We start from the raw sequence: 17179 nt of genomic DNA on the forward strand, positions 1-17179 counted from the left end.
AAACAGCATTTTGGAATTTATCAAAGTAGGCTTTAATTTCAGATTCATAAAACTGAAACAGATCTCAGAGAATGTATTTTCTGAGAAACTTATTTCTGTGCCCAATGGAAATGTAAAGTAAAATGCCCCAGACTCATTTTAAAGTCCAAAGTCTATTTTATATGCTAGCTTTGAGAAGTCTTTAGAATCGCAACACTGACAGGGTCAGAAGTTTTCATGAACAGATTTTCTTTTGTCCCTTATGGCCTTTAGGCCCTCCTTGAGCTAATATTCAGGAGTTATTTGAATGCTGTTGCTTCACCACACTGAAAGTGTTCTAACATAGAGGGAGGAAAATCCCACAGCCTATGTCAACATAATTTATCAACAAATTCAGTCCAAGAATGCATGATAATTTATGGATAACTTGGAGGAAATGGTAACTGTGGTATCAATTTGGAACAAAACCAAGAAGTCAAATCTCACTTGGTTTAATGTTATCTGATGGATTTGGGCACAAGTTTAACATTTTGATCATAATCTAATGCCTTAACATGATGCCTTAATCTAATGCCTTAACATGATGAAAACTTAATGCCTTAACATGATGAAGTTTTCCTTCCTGAAAAATCCTTAATACAGGACAAGGAATAATGAGTCTAAAATTCTGTAACTGTTTTCCTGCTCAAGGAAGAGGGAAGGAATAAATAACCACTTACAATGAAATCTTTTCTTGCTACACTTTATCATGAGGCAAATTTTTCAGATGTTGGGAGATAGATTGTAAAGGTGTAAAAGTTAACTTCACAGCTATACAAAGCTGTATGTATGTGCACCATGTGTCCAATGAGAGAAAGTATAGATATTCAATGTTGTTGAATCCTCACAATTTTCTATATTAGAGTGGAAGCAGCATCTGTTTTTCAATTTTCAATCATCAACATTATCAAGCTTAGAGAAAAGTTAACCGTACAGTACAATTTACATGGAACACCCACCATTCAGATTCAAAAATTATTAAAACTCTGTCATATTTGCATGTAGCATGTTAACACTGTTTTTAAACACAGATGACTAGCCAAATCCCCCACCTCCTTCTGGGATCCACATTGAATCGTTTGTGTATTTCCAGTGATAGGAAGCTCATTATCTCCTATCAAAACATACATCAAAACAAATAATAACCACATTTTCTCTTACACTGAGCAAAAATCTGCCTTTCATGCATTTCTAGCCATTTATTCTATTTCTACTTTTTGGAAATACTTGGTCTAGATCTTTTCCTCTTCCCAGGGAGAAGAGCAGAAAAAATAACTATTGAGTACTAGGCTTAGTACCTGAGTGACAAAATAATCTGTACAACAACCCCCTGTGACACAAATTTACCTATATAACAAATTTGCACATGTACCTCCGAACCTAAAATAAAAGTTAAGATAAAAACATCTTTTCCTCCTTCCCTAGGCTCCCTTTCATAACACTGAAGACTATCTCAGATATAGATCTCATCTGTATTTTCTTCTCTCGTAAATTGAGTACAAAGAAAAAGATAAGGATGATGTGAGGAGGTAGGGTGGGGCTATGGGCCTTCTTATGGGCTGGCATTTGTTTCCACAAATTTTGATCTGTAGTATTTTCATTTTCGTTCAGTTTGAGATTTCTCAAATTTCAATTTTGCTATCTTTAAACCATGGGTTGTTGTGAAATATGTCTAATTTTCCAAAAGAAGGGCTTTTGCTAGTTTTGTTGCTGTTGTTGTTTCTATCTTATTTACATTGTAGTTGAAGAACATAATCTATATATTGCAAATCTTTGAAATTTATTCAGACTTACTTTAATGCCAGCATATAGCCATTTTCTTTTAATGTTCCCTCAATACTTAAAAAGGCTATGTATTCTGCACTGTGCTCTAAATGTGTCAATTAGTTCAAAGGTTTTAATCACATTTTCTATTCATTTCTGAAAACTTCTGCTTATTCTTTCAATTACTAGAAGTGTTTTAAAATCTTACTGTAACTGTGCTTGTCAATTTTTCCTTTTAGTTTCATTCATTTTTTTATTTGCCTCTACTGAGGCTATATTATTAAGTGCATTTAAATTTAGAATTTCTACATATTCCTAGTAAACTGAAACTTTTATCATTAAGTAGTATTTTTTTATTCTCTAATAATCTTTTTTTCCTTAAAGGCAACCTCTTCTAATACTAATATTGCAAAGCCAGCTTTCTTTTGGTTAGTGTTTGCATAAATATTTTCCATCTTTTTCCTTTTAATCTCTGTGTCCTTGTATTTAAATGATGCCTCTTGAAACAGTATATTTGGGTTTTGTTTTTTAATCAGTTTGACAATTTTTGGTTTTTAGTGAGGGCATTTAGTCCATTTACATTTACTGTAACCACTGATATGTTTAGGTTTAAAATTACCTACCATTCTATTTGCTTTACATTTGTCCTGCACATTTTAGTTTCCTTTTCTTTTCTTTCTTGCCCTCTTTCTAAATTGATGGAGTATTTGGTATTATTCCATTTTCCCCTCTGTTAGCTTTGTAGTTTTATTTTATTTTATTTTTTTACCATTCCTTTATTGCTTTTCCTAGGGATCATTTGAACATGCATCCATGACTTATCAAAATTTAAGATAAATTAGTACTTTTAACTCTTCCTGCGTGATTCAAGGACCTTAAAATATTTAAACTCTATTCCTCTTCCAGCCAAACTATATATGCTATTATTCTCATGTATTTTAATTCTAAATATTTTGTAAATCCCAAAATACTTCACTATTATTGCTTTAGGCAGTCAGTATTTATTTAGATTTATCCACATCTTTATTCTTTTCATTGCTTTTCATTGTGCTGGAATTTTGAATCAAAAAGAGAACAGAAAAAAGAATTTAGTGCAAATAAGGGCCCTGAGGCATATGGAGAAACACTGCGCAGAAAGATCATAAGTAAGATATAATGAAATGGGCAGGAAAATACACACAAGAAAGTAACATTCTCTGAAGGCAAGAAGCACAAAGATATTCTTTATTGAAAAAGCTTTAGGCAGTTAATGAGTTGGAGAAGTATTGCCAAGTTACACTCACCAAATTTAGTAGTATGCCTCAGTTTAGTGGGCATAAAAGCTGCTTATTGTTGAATGAACAATAAGCATAATGTAATTGGTTTCATACAATTAGGAGGTCAGCAAGCCATGCTTGTTATAATTGGCACTGCCATAGCCAGGGGCTTATGCGACCTCAAGTGATGATTTGCCTGAAGGAATAAGCCAGGAATGTGTGTGCTTTGGGCTCCAGAGACTTGACTAATCTGGCTGCAAGGCCTCAGGGAGGGAGGCCAAGAATCAAATCACAGTGCTCAGGCAGGGCTTGGTAGACTCAGTTGAATGTAGTCAGTCTCCATTCAGTTCATCACTCACCAGTGTTTGATCCGGAGCCGGGGAAGTGGGAGATAGAGGAGAGGAGAGATGAAGTGGCCGGGAACCAGGAAAACACAATTGAAATGTCAGTGCAGGGGCATCCCATAATAGGGTGGGATCTTAATTCCTCCCAAGGCCATCTACTTTGAAACAGGTCTCCAGCCTGTATGGAATGGGCTTAAACCTTCACACAAAGGGTCTTTAATTCCTAGTACTGAGCCACTCTGGAGCAAAGACTGATAGTGCTGTTTGTTTCAAAATACAGGTTTACCTCCACAAGCTAGCAGATTAATGATTGGTTGTTAATATCCCAAATACCAGGGTTATCTTTTCCCAAACATTTTCTAAATTAATAATTAAGTTTAAGAAGGCCTGTAATCTCAGAACTTTGGGAGGCCAAAACAGGTGGATCACAAGGTCAGGTGTTTGAGACCAGCCTGGCCAACAGAGTGAAACCCTGTCGCTACTAAAAATACAAAAAATTAGCCAGGCATGGTGGTGGGTGCCTGTAATCCCAGCTACTCAGGAGGCTGAGGCAGGAGAATTGCTGGAACCTGGGAGGCGGAGGTTTCTGTGAGCCGAGATCGCGCCACTAAATGCCAGCCCGGGCGACAGGGTGAGACTCCATCTCAAAACAAAAAAAAAAAAAAAGGAAAAAAGTTTAAGGAGGAAAAAAAAGAGAGTTTAAGTGGGTATGACATATTCACAAAAATGCCAGAAAATACTCCTAACAATTAACAATCATTTATCCGTAGACAATGTAGTTTCCTTGAGATTCTGAAAGCATAAGGTTCACGTTGCCAGTGGGCAAAAACCGCTGAAGAATGAGAAGTAAAGCCTTTATTTCTTTGCTCTTCTTCTGTTTCAGCCTATGACCCATTGGTTCATCTGGTTTGAGTGTAGTACAGATGAGTCACAGATTGGTCGTTCACACGTATTAGTTAGTTTTCTTCCCCATGTTCATGATATGCCTAACCTCATCCAATCATCTGACAAATAAACACTACTGTCCACAGAGGAAGCTACGTGGCGGGGTGGAGGGGGGGGGTCCGTTTGCAATGCAAATCCATCATCATTGCTAGAAAAGCAATTCGAAGTAGCACGATTTTTTTCCTATGAGAACAGCATATTGTAAAGTTCTGATAGAACATAATGCAATGCCAAGGGCTTCTAGGACACTTGATTCGCCACACTCTAAAACAAAGAAATGAACTATCAGGGAGGCTGATAATTTGTTGATTTTGGTGATATTTTTGTTTATCATTTAAAGCACACCAAATTATTAACAATCTGTTTTGCCAGAACTGATAAGAATCTAGAACTATAAATCTACTGCTGGCCATCGATTAAGACAGTTCTCTCTTGTTACTTAATATTGGTATTTATTTTCTTCACTAGAACTGCTTAGCTTGAGTGAATTCTAGCTGATAATTTCAGAAGGGTGAAAAGCTAACTAGAACTGGGCATTTGGCCCAGATAAATCTGATTCCAGTACTATGAAAGAAACAGCAAGGGAACTAGAAAGTCTTTGACAAAAAATTGTTGATAATTGGCTAAAAACTGGGGAGGGAAACAGAAAACTTGGAGAGCTATGAATGTTATTCTAAGCAGAAGAAAGACACAAGGGAGGAATCAAGGTGCTGTGACATTAACAACCCTACCTTTAAGGCTAAAAAAAATTAAAAATATCTATACTTTCACTTAAAACTAGTCTCCAGAACTCTTAGGAAACAAGTCTTCCTCAAGACTTAAATTGCAGAAACAAAATGGAAATCTTGGGTTTGAATCTCTGCTCTGTGTGACCCTGGGCAAGTTCCCTCAACAGAGTCTACATTTCAGTGACATCCTTCTTCCTCATCTGTAAATTGTGGATGAAGTAACCACCTCTTCCACAAGGCTGTTATTAGGATTAAATCAGAAGCTTTGTAATTCTGCCTTCCCAATCAAATAATAGATCTTTTTATATTGCTAAGAATTTACCTATTTTTATACCAATTAATTTTAGAATGTCACCAAGTTTGTATATGAAGCTGTATAAAATATTATATACTTTCTTCTAAATCAGATTTCAATCTACATAATTTATTATATTAATTACTCAGGTTATCATTATCAATAGCAAGTACTGGATGAGTAAAACGGTAGTAAACTGCAGTGCCCTCAGCTCTTGCTGAAGTAGTTCTTACCTTCCAGGATTATATTGAAAAACAAAATACTCCAAATACCTCTAAGACCTTCACTCAATGAGTCCCTTTTATTTAAAAAGTTTCACAGAGTAAAAAAAAAGAGTACTTTGGTGGGAACTAGTTTACCACCCTGTCCCTAGAAAGGATTGGGAGCAATCATTTTGAGCAGGTGGGTATCTAAATCATTAAGAATGTTGGGAGGAAGGAGGTCAACAGTAAAGAAGCTCCTCCTTCTAACAAACATGAATCCTTGACCGTGACCTTTTTTCTACTTTACTCCATTTATGAGATTAAATCAGTTTGATTGAGGAAGCTAGGTATAATAAGGTTTTAAATCCACACAGATCAAGAAGTATCACCAACTTGAATTTAACCACTATCTTTTCTTTAACCACAAGAGTTCACAGGATAGCACTATTAAATAATATTTGTAAAGCATGTACCATGTCCCACACAGAACTAGTAAAGATACGGTTATTTTACTACAGGAATTTACAGTCTGGAAGCAAAAAAAAAGGTATGTTATGAAGGTATGAAGAATCTGAATACTTTTAAAAATCTGTGTGTTATTGTTAAGGATAGACTGTCTCTTTTAGAGATGGAGAAATAAAGAGAAAAAAATGGATACAATGACCCTAGATCACATAGGGAGTGACAGATTCAAAATAATTTCAGTCTTCTTTGTCCTATTACTAGTGCATTCTCATCTCTAGTCTACAGTGGCTTATTCAAAAGTAGTTCTAAATTATTTCTTAAACCAGAAGCAGCACAAATTATAAAAGTCTAAATGGTCCTCAACACCATTCAAGGTGCAGATAATTTTTGCCCATGAAAACATGCTGAAGGGACTCCATGTCGTGGTAAGTTATCAAATTATGGAAAGAACATTGCAGAGATTAAAATGTTGCATAAGAGAGGGAAAGCAGCATGAGTCAGGGGTTTGGGAAATATGAGTCAGACTGAAGGGAAGGAGCCAAAAACATAGAGAATGAGGGCCTAAGCAGGGACTTAATGGACACCACAGAGATGTGGACATAGTTGCCCCCATTAACTTTGAGAGAAAATCAAATGTGCCGTTCCCTAGACTTGGGGGTCACTGTGACAAAGAGGCTAGAAGTGAGAGCTGAGCAAAGATTAGCCTGCGTTATTTAAAGCAGCTAATGGTGCCAAAGTCAGCAAGAGAGGGACCTACAATAGTATAAATCACTAGGAGGGAGTGCGTGGGCACATTTTTGAAAAATGAGGGCATCACCAAATATTGCCATTAGCTATTCTTAATGTATTAGAATGATGAAATGTGTTGTGATATTTTAGGAAGCACATTCTATTATTTTGTTCTTTGGTAATGTTAACATTAGGCTGTCTACATAGTTCAGAGAGACTCCTTATGTTGTTCAATCCAGACTCTCTAATCTTCCCTTTAAGGCCTTGAATTTTGCCCATGACAGAGCTAGCATTTCGTGATACTCTTCAACCAGGCACTGTACCAGGCTCCTCACACAGAGCCCCTGCAGCTATGCTGGCTCCATCTGTCTGCCATTCTTCTCATGGAAACCAGTTTTGCCTTATCAGCATTTTCTAATGTGAGCCGCTTTCTGCCTAGAAACTGCTTCCTTTTCCTGACAACCCATGTATCTCGTCTTCTTCAAAATGCAGTGGAGAACCCACCTCTTCTGGCAAATCTGCTTTATACCTCATAGCCTCTGCACTCCTGGACTCATTATTTTTCTTTTACTAACATCCTACTGATTTTGCTGTGTTTCTCAGATATTACCTGTTACTCTGCTTTATACATTTTTAGCTCCATTAGGTGAAACACTGATCCTACTTTTCCTGAAACTTTAGGTACCAATTCTCAGCAAACGGTAATAACTCATTTATCCATTTATTGAACAAATATTTATTGAAAATCCACCATGTTTCATGCATGATCCTAGGCACTGGGAATACGAGGGGGGAAATAAGACAGATCCCCTACCCCCACCCAAAGAGCTTGGTCCAGGTCCCAGGAAATTTATTAACTGACTGCCTGAAAAACCAAGTGAGCTTAACTGTCAAGGATAAATTATAATCATGCAAAAACAACAAAAAATTTCTCCCCACAATAATTTGTCTTAGATTATCAGGAAAATCATGGCTGACCTGAGTAGTTTCCCTTATAAATAAAGCATTGCTTTTGCTAATGCAGACATTCTTCCATACAAATGTAGGAAACTGATTTTTCTTACACACCATGGAGATACCTACAAACGGCTGTGTTTGCACTATGGGAAGTCAGGAGCAAGTAGAGGGCAGTGGGCTGTCATCAACGCTCCTGGGACAGCCAGCTTTTCCAGAGCATCTGCACAGGGATGGGTATTCTGCTTTGAGTTTCTGACATCATTGTCCATTTTAGTAATTTTTGTATCATAGTGAGCTTTCTGGTATTTACGACAAATGGAAATGCACAGAAGTAGAAAAGCCAAACATAGTAGAATTTAACAATGTATAATAATTTTATATGACTTTGTATAGATGTGTAAATAAGTAATTCCAGGATCTCAAAGTACAATTTTCAAAATAAAATTGTGTTATTTAAATACACTAATAAATTGACATTAATATCATTGAAAATAGGTCAAAGAAATTCAGTCTGTTTATAGCCTTTAGCATTAGATAAACCACCAACAGCAAGGGAGAGGATAAATATTCTAAACCACAGTCAGAGAAGCCATAAATGGAAATGCAGTTAGTAGCTGCTTCCTGGTCACAGAGGTCACTCTTTTGACGATTTTATGAGTCCCGGTAAGTAAAATGTGTAATCACCAGTCAGTCCTAGGTGAGGCAAGTCTTGTTGCAGCTTTGTTTGGGTTTTGGTGGAGAAAGGGAAGGAAAGTAGTGGCACTGAGCACAGTGATATTTTATTTGTTTTTGTTGTTGTTGTTTTTATTGAATTAATTTAACTCACCTAATATTTTTATTAAATAACCCACTCAGAAGGTAAACAGACCTCATTCTTAAGAAGGAGTAGCACAGGTTTTTGTGTTTAAAGTCTATTTAATGATATATTAATTCCACTGGAAATGTTAGCCTATTTATGAGACACTAAGAAATGAGCGACAAGAAAGTAGGAAGGAAGTCATAGGGCATCAGTTGTAGGAATGCAGCGGGGTGGAGGCAGTTTGCAGAGAGATGTCAAAAAGAAAAACCTCAGTCACTGCTGAGGCCTCCCTTAGAAAATGCAGCAGCCAGCCCAGGGCCTTGATCTTCTGCCAGAAGAAACTTGCCACATCTGAATCTAACATTGCCATATCTCTCAGGACTGTTACCACTGCAAATGCTGGCAAATGTTCTCGACATAAAACAATAGAAATTCTGCTGTCATTTCTGCATTAACGAGTCATAAAACTCTGAAGAAACCCCAGTAGAAAGGTTTTCATCAAGTGCATCTGAGAAAATAATAAAAGACACAAAGAACAGCAGATAATTTCAAAGCAAGATTGTTGCACCATCGCATAGTACCTAAAAAGGACAGTTTGTAATCACTGACTTGAAAATAATACTAGTAGTAATTATAATAAATTTCAAAACAAAACAAAGTGACAAAAACCTTAGCCAAAACTTTAAAACCAAGTTCAAAGAATTACGTAAGTGGATGCTTTATAGATTATTATCCAATAAATAGCCATACATCACTCAAGTATTTTTCATCTCCCCTCCCTCTTTCTTATGGAAAGAATCTCTCTTATCATTTCCACACCCAGCTAAGTGAAGCCGATTTCTGAGGACAACCCTTTTACAATCTCAACTTCCTGTATTATTATACTGCATAGTGTAAATGCGGCAATCCTCCTTGAAAATACAGAAAAGTGAAAGGCAAACCAACATCAGGGGCTACTCTCTGAGATTCTTAGAGGGAAGACAGAAATTGGGTAAATTTTTTATTATTGATTCTTTCCCTACTTTTTCTTCCAAAATACTGCCCTGAGTCTGCCACAGTGATTATCTAAGACCCCTGAAATCTGCCTCAGGGGTCTTAGATCATCACTGTGGTAGACCCAGGGTAGTATTTTGGTTTTTATGCAAAAATTGTCATCTAGGAATCACAAGTTTTATGACATTTTTTAATGAAGCTTAGAGTGGTTGTTGAAGAATGATGAAATTATATGATCCTTTCTTGTATGCCACTTAACTTCATGACATAGGAGAGCTGAATGAATATAAAGGTGATACAGATAAGGCAAAATTAGATTGTACTTATAAATTACTGTAAATATGAATGTACACACACAAATTTATATCACCTTTTGATCCCAAAGAAATTTCTTATAACTGGTTTATTATGCTATCACTGAGCATTTTTTACTTTTCTAGAACTGTAACCTGCATACTCCTTAAGGCACATTTAGCAAATTATTCCCAGAAGTACACTGCTTTGAGAAAATATGGATTTTTAAACTACACAGGCTAGAGAAACATGATCAAATTGAATCCTTTGCATTCTGAAATTTGCAAATAAAAATTTATACGTACATGTTACCCTGCTGTTTGTAAAAACAAACAGCTACAGGGAACGTATAATATTAAAGGTTGATTACACTGTTATTGCTCAGATTTTTAGAAATTTGTCAATGGAAATTATCTCAAATACAATATATTGGATGGAAAAAGCAACTATCATACAATCTATTTAAATTTTTTAACTCACACAACAACATAATATGTTCTAATGGATGCATCCCTGTCTAATGAAAGTACAAAAACATCTCAGGGAAGGATTCCTTCCTACCGAGACAGTGGTAGGTGACGGGTCAAGGGATGAGGATGGTGTGAGGCTTTAGCTGTATCTGAAATGTTTCTTAACAAAACAAAGTGAGCCAAGACCAACATGGCAAAATGTTAGCATTTGTGAAGTCTGAGCAGTACTCACTGGTATTTGCAAAATAGTTTTCTGAACACTTGAAATAATTTATAATTTTAAACATTTCCAATGTAAGAACATTATAAACTTTTAAGAATAAAGTAAACATTTAGCTTAAGAAGTGGCAAAATGGAGGAAATATCAACATCTTCACAACTGACAATTCTTTCTGTGTTGCGTGTCTCTGACAGACATAGACGAGTGCACTGCAGGGACGCATAACTGTAGAGTAGACCAAGTGTGCATCAATTTACGGGGATCCTTTGCATGTCAGTGCCCTCCTGGATATCAGAAGCGAGGGGAGCAGTGCGTAGGTAAGTACCACAGTGCAGTGAGCACGGTCCTGCCTTGAGTACCTTAACTGTTTCAACCTCAAGCATTCCAATCAAAGCATTCACATTTCTTTGGAGAGTGGTAGCCAATAACTCCTTATTCTTTTACAGACTATCAATCCATTTTCCACAATAACAAGAAACAACCTTAAAGGTTGAGTCTATTCTGGATAACAAAGTGTTGGCTAAATGTTAGACGAAGCAAGAGCAGAAATTTGGGGTATGAATGGGACCATAAAAACAACCAAAAAAATTTAAATTTGCTGTTTTGGGGGCCATTGTGCTAGCACACTGGTACTGTGGGCTTCATTCACCATCCACTGCTGCAGAGCATAGCATAGCACAGCACATAGAGCAAATGGTGGAGTTGCATTCCAAGCACCAACCCCAGTTCACTTGGAGACCTTGAGTAAGTTACTTAAATCCTGTGTCTCACTATGTTCACTTGTACTGTGGACATAATACTGGTCCCTACCTCCAGAGCTCACGTAGGGAATGCTTAGAACAGTCCCTGTCCCTGTGCAGTATAGCTGTTTGCTATCATTGTGTTCTAAGTCAACAGATGGATATTAAAGGCTCTTTATGCTGCAAGCCTTTGTAGGATACCAGGAGTACAAAGCCAGCTTCACCATGTGCCTGTGTTGGAGGGCCTAAGAGCATGAGCTCCCTGACAGCAAGCCCAGGTCAGCTTGTGTCACTGTGGTCTCCCCAGTCCCTAAAGCATGCCCACCATGTGATGGAGGCTCTATGCGTGTGTTTTGAGTAAATGGAAGAACAAAGTATGAGGAAGCCAACTGGCAGATAGTGAAGTAAAATACAGTACTCTGGGCTCAATCATGAGGCCCAGCACTAGGCATGAAACTCAAACTGACTGTCCATTTATTTACATACCCCCTCTTATCACAGACCAGTGAAGAAGCCTTATTTCCTCTTAGGAACAGAGAGTGAGGATGTGGGGACAGACAACCAGCGTCAGTTTTCGCCTGAGAATGTGAGCTGTTGATGTTAACATGTCAACACTGAGTTCCATGTAGGCCCCCACCCAGTTCTGCCTGCCATAGGGCTATGCCTAGATGCTGGGGTTAGTGCCCAGCCTCTGAGGAAGGCCCAGGGTTTGCTGTAAATGAAGCTGTGATTTAAAAGAAGAGTGCGTAGAAAACTCCAGAGATACCAAAATTTTGCCATTGTATTAGACAGGAAAATAAACATTTGAGGGCATAAAAAGTACAAAAAAAAGAACTAATCCAACTTAGTGTGGGGTGAATCAAAGATAATGGAACATATGGTCACAGCTCTTTTAATGTGGTAGGAGGAAATATTCCTAAACTCAGATCTAATCATGTGTCTTCCCTCCTGCTTCCCTCACCGAGAGAATCAAGTCTACATTCCTCGACGGAGCATGAAAGGTCTTGCTCAATCTGATCATTGTCCAGTTCTGTTGCAGAAACACCTCTCCCTCACCACAAAATAATATTACACCCCAGCTTTATTCCACCAGTTCCCCACACATATCACACAGTGTTACTTACACTTTGGTGCCTCTACACAAGCTCTTTACAGCACCAAGAACACTCCCTCATGGCAAACTCTTATTTCACTACCAAATCCTAGCTTAGGATCACTTCCTCTGGGAAGCCCGCTATGATCTACCCAAATATAATTAGTTGCTCCCTCCCCTGTGCCAGTACTTCTCAAATTAGGATGAAGGATACTTTTTTGTAAATTTCCAATCTGTGACAGACCAATACTTCTGTAAAGTACAATAAAAATAATGTTGCAGTAATGTCAAATTGCTATTTATAAACATGTACTCTCAGTTTCTGTTTTATTCATTGCAGACTGGTCCAAATAACCCATGAACCAGCAGCAGTCAGCAGGCCACACTTCAAGTAGCCTGGTGCTCCCTGGGTTCCTTACACTCCTTTCTATTGTTGATCTTCTCATTCCATGGAATAATTTGTTCTATGCCTGTCTTTCATATTAGACAGGGCAGAACATATGTATAGTGATTATCATTATAAACTTGCGGTACCAAACACAATGCCAGCAAATAACAATGGTTCAATGAATGTTTATTAGTTAAGAAGACATGCATCATTTACTCACCAAATAGTTATTGAGGGCTTAATGTGTAACAAGCATTGTTCTAGGCACTGGGATAGTAGTAAACAAATTTTACAAATTCATAGTCCTCGTGGGGCTATTAGAAAGTATAATACCACTCATACAAATTAGCTATCAATACTAGCACCTGATGATAGTACTGAGGACTAGGAAGCACTATGCTAAAATTGCTCTTAATTAGTGTGAAGTTTCGATTCATTCAAATAGTATTTATTGAGCACCTACTATGCCAGGCCCTATTCCAGATCTAACAATGAACACACAAAAAACCCGCTATCTCCACCTCAAGGGGAGAAGACAGTTCTTATTTGCCATGCATTATAGTGAAGGAACACACAAGAAGCAAATAAACACATAACACAATGTTGAGTACTGTTAAGGACTACAAAGAAGTCTAAAGCAAGGTAAGGAAATAGATAGGGCAGAAGAACCTATTTTATATTGGTGGGAAGGGTGGCCACCCTGAGGAGGTGACATTTGAACGGACACCTGAACAAAGTAAGAGGAAAGCCATGTGAATATCTTCTTACTATTTATTTCAATATTCAAGTTAAATCAAATATATCTTGCAGCTTATTAGCTCCCATTTATGTTTACTTGCTTTGTGCCAGGAACTTTGCCTACATTATGTCATATAACTTTCCCAATAATTCTACTTACAGAAGAGGAAATGGAAGCTCGAGAGGTTAAGACCAAGCTAGTAACTGCCAGAACAAAGATTCAAACTCAGGTTATCCTGAGGCTGCTTGAGCACACTACTTCCCATAATTTTAGTTATTAAAGTACCAAAAGAGCCCAGCAAAAAGGTTTGTTTTGTTTTGGTTTACCACAAGGCAGTGTCACTATATAGCGTTACATTGTATATGCATAATGGTTGTTTTAAATTACACATGCCATGTTAAAGTTGTCACAAAGTGTAGAATCATGAATTAATGAAATTTTATTACACTTCTAAGATGTTAATCCTACTTTGCAAGTTCTCAGTTGAGCATTTTATAGTTGAAAATATTTATATGAGAAGGACACAGGCTGGAACACTTCATCAAAGTGTCAAAAGAGCACTCTCAAGAGGTAACTTATTTAGCATCCTATTTTTCCACAGTGTTCTTTTATTTGATACACAAAAACGTCCTAAGATACACATGGCAAGCTGTGCTATCCACATCTTGCAGAAGAAAAAACCAAGATACTGAAGACATAAGTGACTTAGCCAAGGTCACCAGTTGAGCACAGCCCACAACTCTTTCTTCGTTTTGTGCTGCACAATGTGCTTCAGTAGTTCTTTTTCACTTCTGTAATTATATATAAGCTTTTACCCCCCCAAACTGACATCTTATATATATGTGCAATAGTCTCAATTATTTTGTTTTCTTTAAATCTCAACCCACCCACCAAGTTTATTTACCACTGAATGGCATGAACATTGTCTTTGTTCTTAACATCTTAACTGCAGAATACAAAGTATATTTAAAATATATATATACCCTAATTTTAACAAAATAGAGAGGAAAGTATTACTTTTAAAAAGAGATTTTCTCTAGATAGGTTTTCTAGATAATGCTTTACAGAGAATTTGAAAGCAAACAGCAATGCTAATTCAATAATTTTGTTCTCTTTGTGTATGTGCCTGACAACCTAGACATAGATGAATGTACTATCCCTCCATATTGCCACCAAAGATGTGTGAATACACCAGGCTCATTTTATTGCCAGTGCAGTCCTGGGTTTCAGTTGGCAGCAAACAACTATACCTGCGTAGGTAAGCCTTTTGAGAACTTGCTGATTTCTGTCTTCACAAAAGGAAACCCCATGCCCTGTTGCAGTATTTCCAGTTTTCTATGTTCTTGAGTAAATAGTTTCCATCGACTTCCCTTCAGCAATCATAAAGCTTAAAAGATAATAACCAATCTGTGTCTTAAAACACATCAAGATGTGAATGGAAAACTTTTTAACTTTGGTTTTAGTTCTCCTTTGTGGCTATATCGACAAATTTAAAACTACAAATCAATTGATATACATACACCAATTAGTCAAAAGTGTGTGATATAATACTGAAAGTGCCAAAGAGGTTACTACAAGTTCAAGTATATAAACTTTCCAACGCAAGTGCATCTGATTTTTACATGCTTCTTCTCCCCTTTCAGAATGCAATGTCACGGCACACAATTAAAAGACTGGCATGACTTGGAAAAAATCTAGTGTAGGAAAAATGCCTTTTCACAATATTTTCAGTGCTTTAGAGCATTGCAAAACTCCGTATGGGTCTCAAAGGCTTATGTTATAATTGTAATGGAATTTAACAGAACCCATTTAAAAAGTAATAAATAGCACAGATAAATCTTCAGTACAGCATGCTGAGAGACCGTATCAGTGTGAGTGTCTTATATCAATTATTTATAGAATTGGCATTTTGTATCTGAACAACAAAAGAAAATAGATACTGGAATGTGTATTTATTAGAAGCATTAAATTCCTTTGGAAAGATTCATCAAACATCAAACTAACTGTCATTCCTAGAAAAAATATTTTGGTATTTCCAAAAGAAGTATATGACAGACGTTTGAAGTTGTTCCAACAAATATGGAACCTAAATGGATGTTCTCCAGTGAGCTTCTGCAGGGCAAATAATTCAGCTAGGGAATTATTTATCAGCAGATGACATAGGCACAAAAGAGCAAGCATGTGTTTAAAGTCTCTCTCTCTCTCTCTCCCTCTCCATATATATATCCATATATATATCCATATATATATAAATATATATCCATATATATAAATATATACCCATATATATATAAATATATCCATATATATCCATATATATATAAATATATCCATATATATATATAACTTTTTTTCAGATATAAATGAATGTGATGCCAGCAATCAATGTGCTCAGCAGTGCTACAACATTCTTGGTTCATTCATCTGTCAGTGCAATCAAGGATATGAACTAAGCAGTGACAGGCTCAACTGTGAAGGTAAAACTCTTCCCAGATAGTATGGAATAAAGTCCAATCCCTGTGATTGCTGTTGTTTTATCTGATTATGTACCCGTTTATGAAAACAAATGTTTACCCATGGGAATTCTGTTCTGAAATCCAGTTAATGTAGTTCAGTTGTTACATTGCCTTTTTAGTGTGTTACCAAGAAAAAGGAAAGGAAGTAAAATAACTGAAATATTAGGTGCAAGCTGGCTCTAATAATTAGAAAGAGTGCTCTAGCATGTTGCTTCTCAGTGTGTTATCCAGTGAACAGGTGTGTCAGCACCTCCTGGGAGCTTATGAGAAATGCAGAATCTCAGGCTCCAACCCAGACCTTCTAAGTCTGAATCTACATTCAACAAAAACTCCAGGTGACTGGTGTGCACATTTAAGTTTCAGAATAGCCAAGTGCATGTCAAAATATTAAAATAAAAATCAAGAGATCTGGCTTCTGGTTCTATGCCTGCTACTGTGTGACTTGGGCACATTTCTTAAGTTGCCTGGGTTTCACTTTCCACATGAACAAGAGGAAGGTCATTTAACTAGACTGATGACCTTCAGAGTCCATTGCATGTGCACATTTTGTTGTATAATTCAAAAGGTATTAGACATCCTGAGGGGGATGCCACGGACACTTGATGTCCCTGACCTCCTCACAGTTCACTCAGCTTTACACAAAGCTCAGACCCCAACGAGAGAAGCCTCACATCATGCCATTACGCTCAAAACTGAAAGAGGCTACCTCAGGACAGCTGTATCTGCCCTTCTGAGTAAACTGTAGGGACATCACTATTCAGAAATGCAAAGCATTCTTCCCCTGAAGGCCAGCTCCTGCCAAGTTGTCATTCTGGAAGCTTGCACAGGTTAGGGGACTTGGAGTTCAAAGCTCAGATGAACTTGGCGTCAAAGTCACCCAATTTCTGAGAAGACAAACATGAACTCTGCATCCTGGATGGGTCTGCAGAGTCCAAAATGAAGACCATCAACCACAAGCCAATTCATTCAGTAGTGTAGTTAGGTCCAGGATTAGCCAAATTGTCAGTAACGATTCAGTAAAAGTCATGATAAGAAAAACTCTTTGTGCTGTGAAGTCATAGAGGGAAATAAGCTGATATTGTTAGAATTTACCTTTCAGCTGCTGATAAAGTTTTGTATTTCTATTTCAGAATTTGCAATATTTTTACTCTCTTTAGCTCACCTCAAAAGTATATTACTTCCCCGGGACTGTTGAGCAGGAAAAAATATATATATATATATGT

General features: G+C 37.1%; 1 protein-coding gene across 2 annotated transcripts in view; it reads left to right on the forward strand.

The window, feature by feature from the left end:
* The window catches only part of EFEMP1 (EGF containing fibulin-like extracellular matrix protein 1), a 58682-nt gene that overhangs the window by 32667 nt on the left and 8836 nt on the right, over positions 1–17179 (forward strand). For both annotated transcript variants that reach the window (XM_011957442.1, XM_011957441.1), the window contains 3 exons: positions 10675–10797; positions 14579–14698; positions 15798–15917. In XM_011957442.1, coding sequence (XP_011812832.1) covers positions 10675–10797; positions 14579–14698; positions 15798–15917 — 363 coding nt within the window. The remainder of the gene's footprint in view (positions 1–10674; positions 10798–14578; positions 14699–15797; positions 15918–17179) is intronic.

The sequence above is a fragment of the Colobus angolensis genome, unplaced genomic scaffold (assembly GCF_000951035.1).
Source record: "Colobus angolensis palliatus isolate OR3802 unplaced genomic scaffold, Cang.pa_1.0 Scaffold442, whole genome shotgun sequence".
Classification (NCBI taxonomy): domain Eukaryota; kingdom Metazoa; phylum Chordata; class Mammalia; order Primates; family Cercopithecidae; genus Colobus; species Colobus angolensis.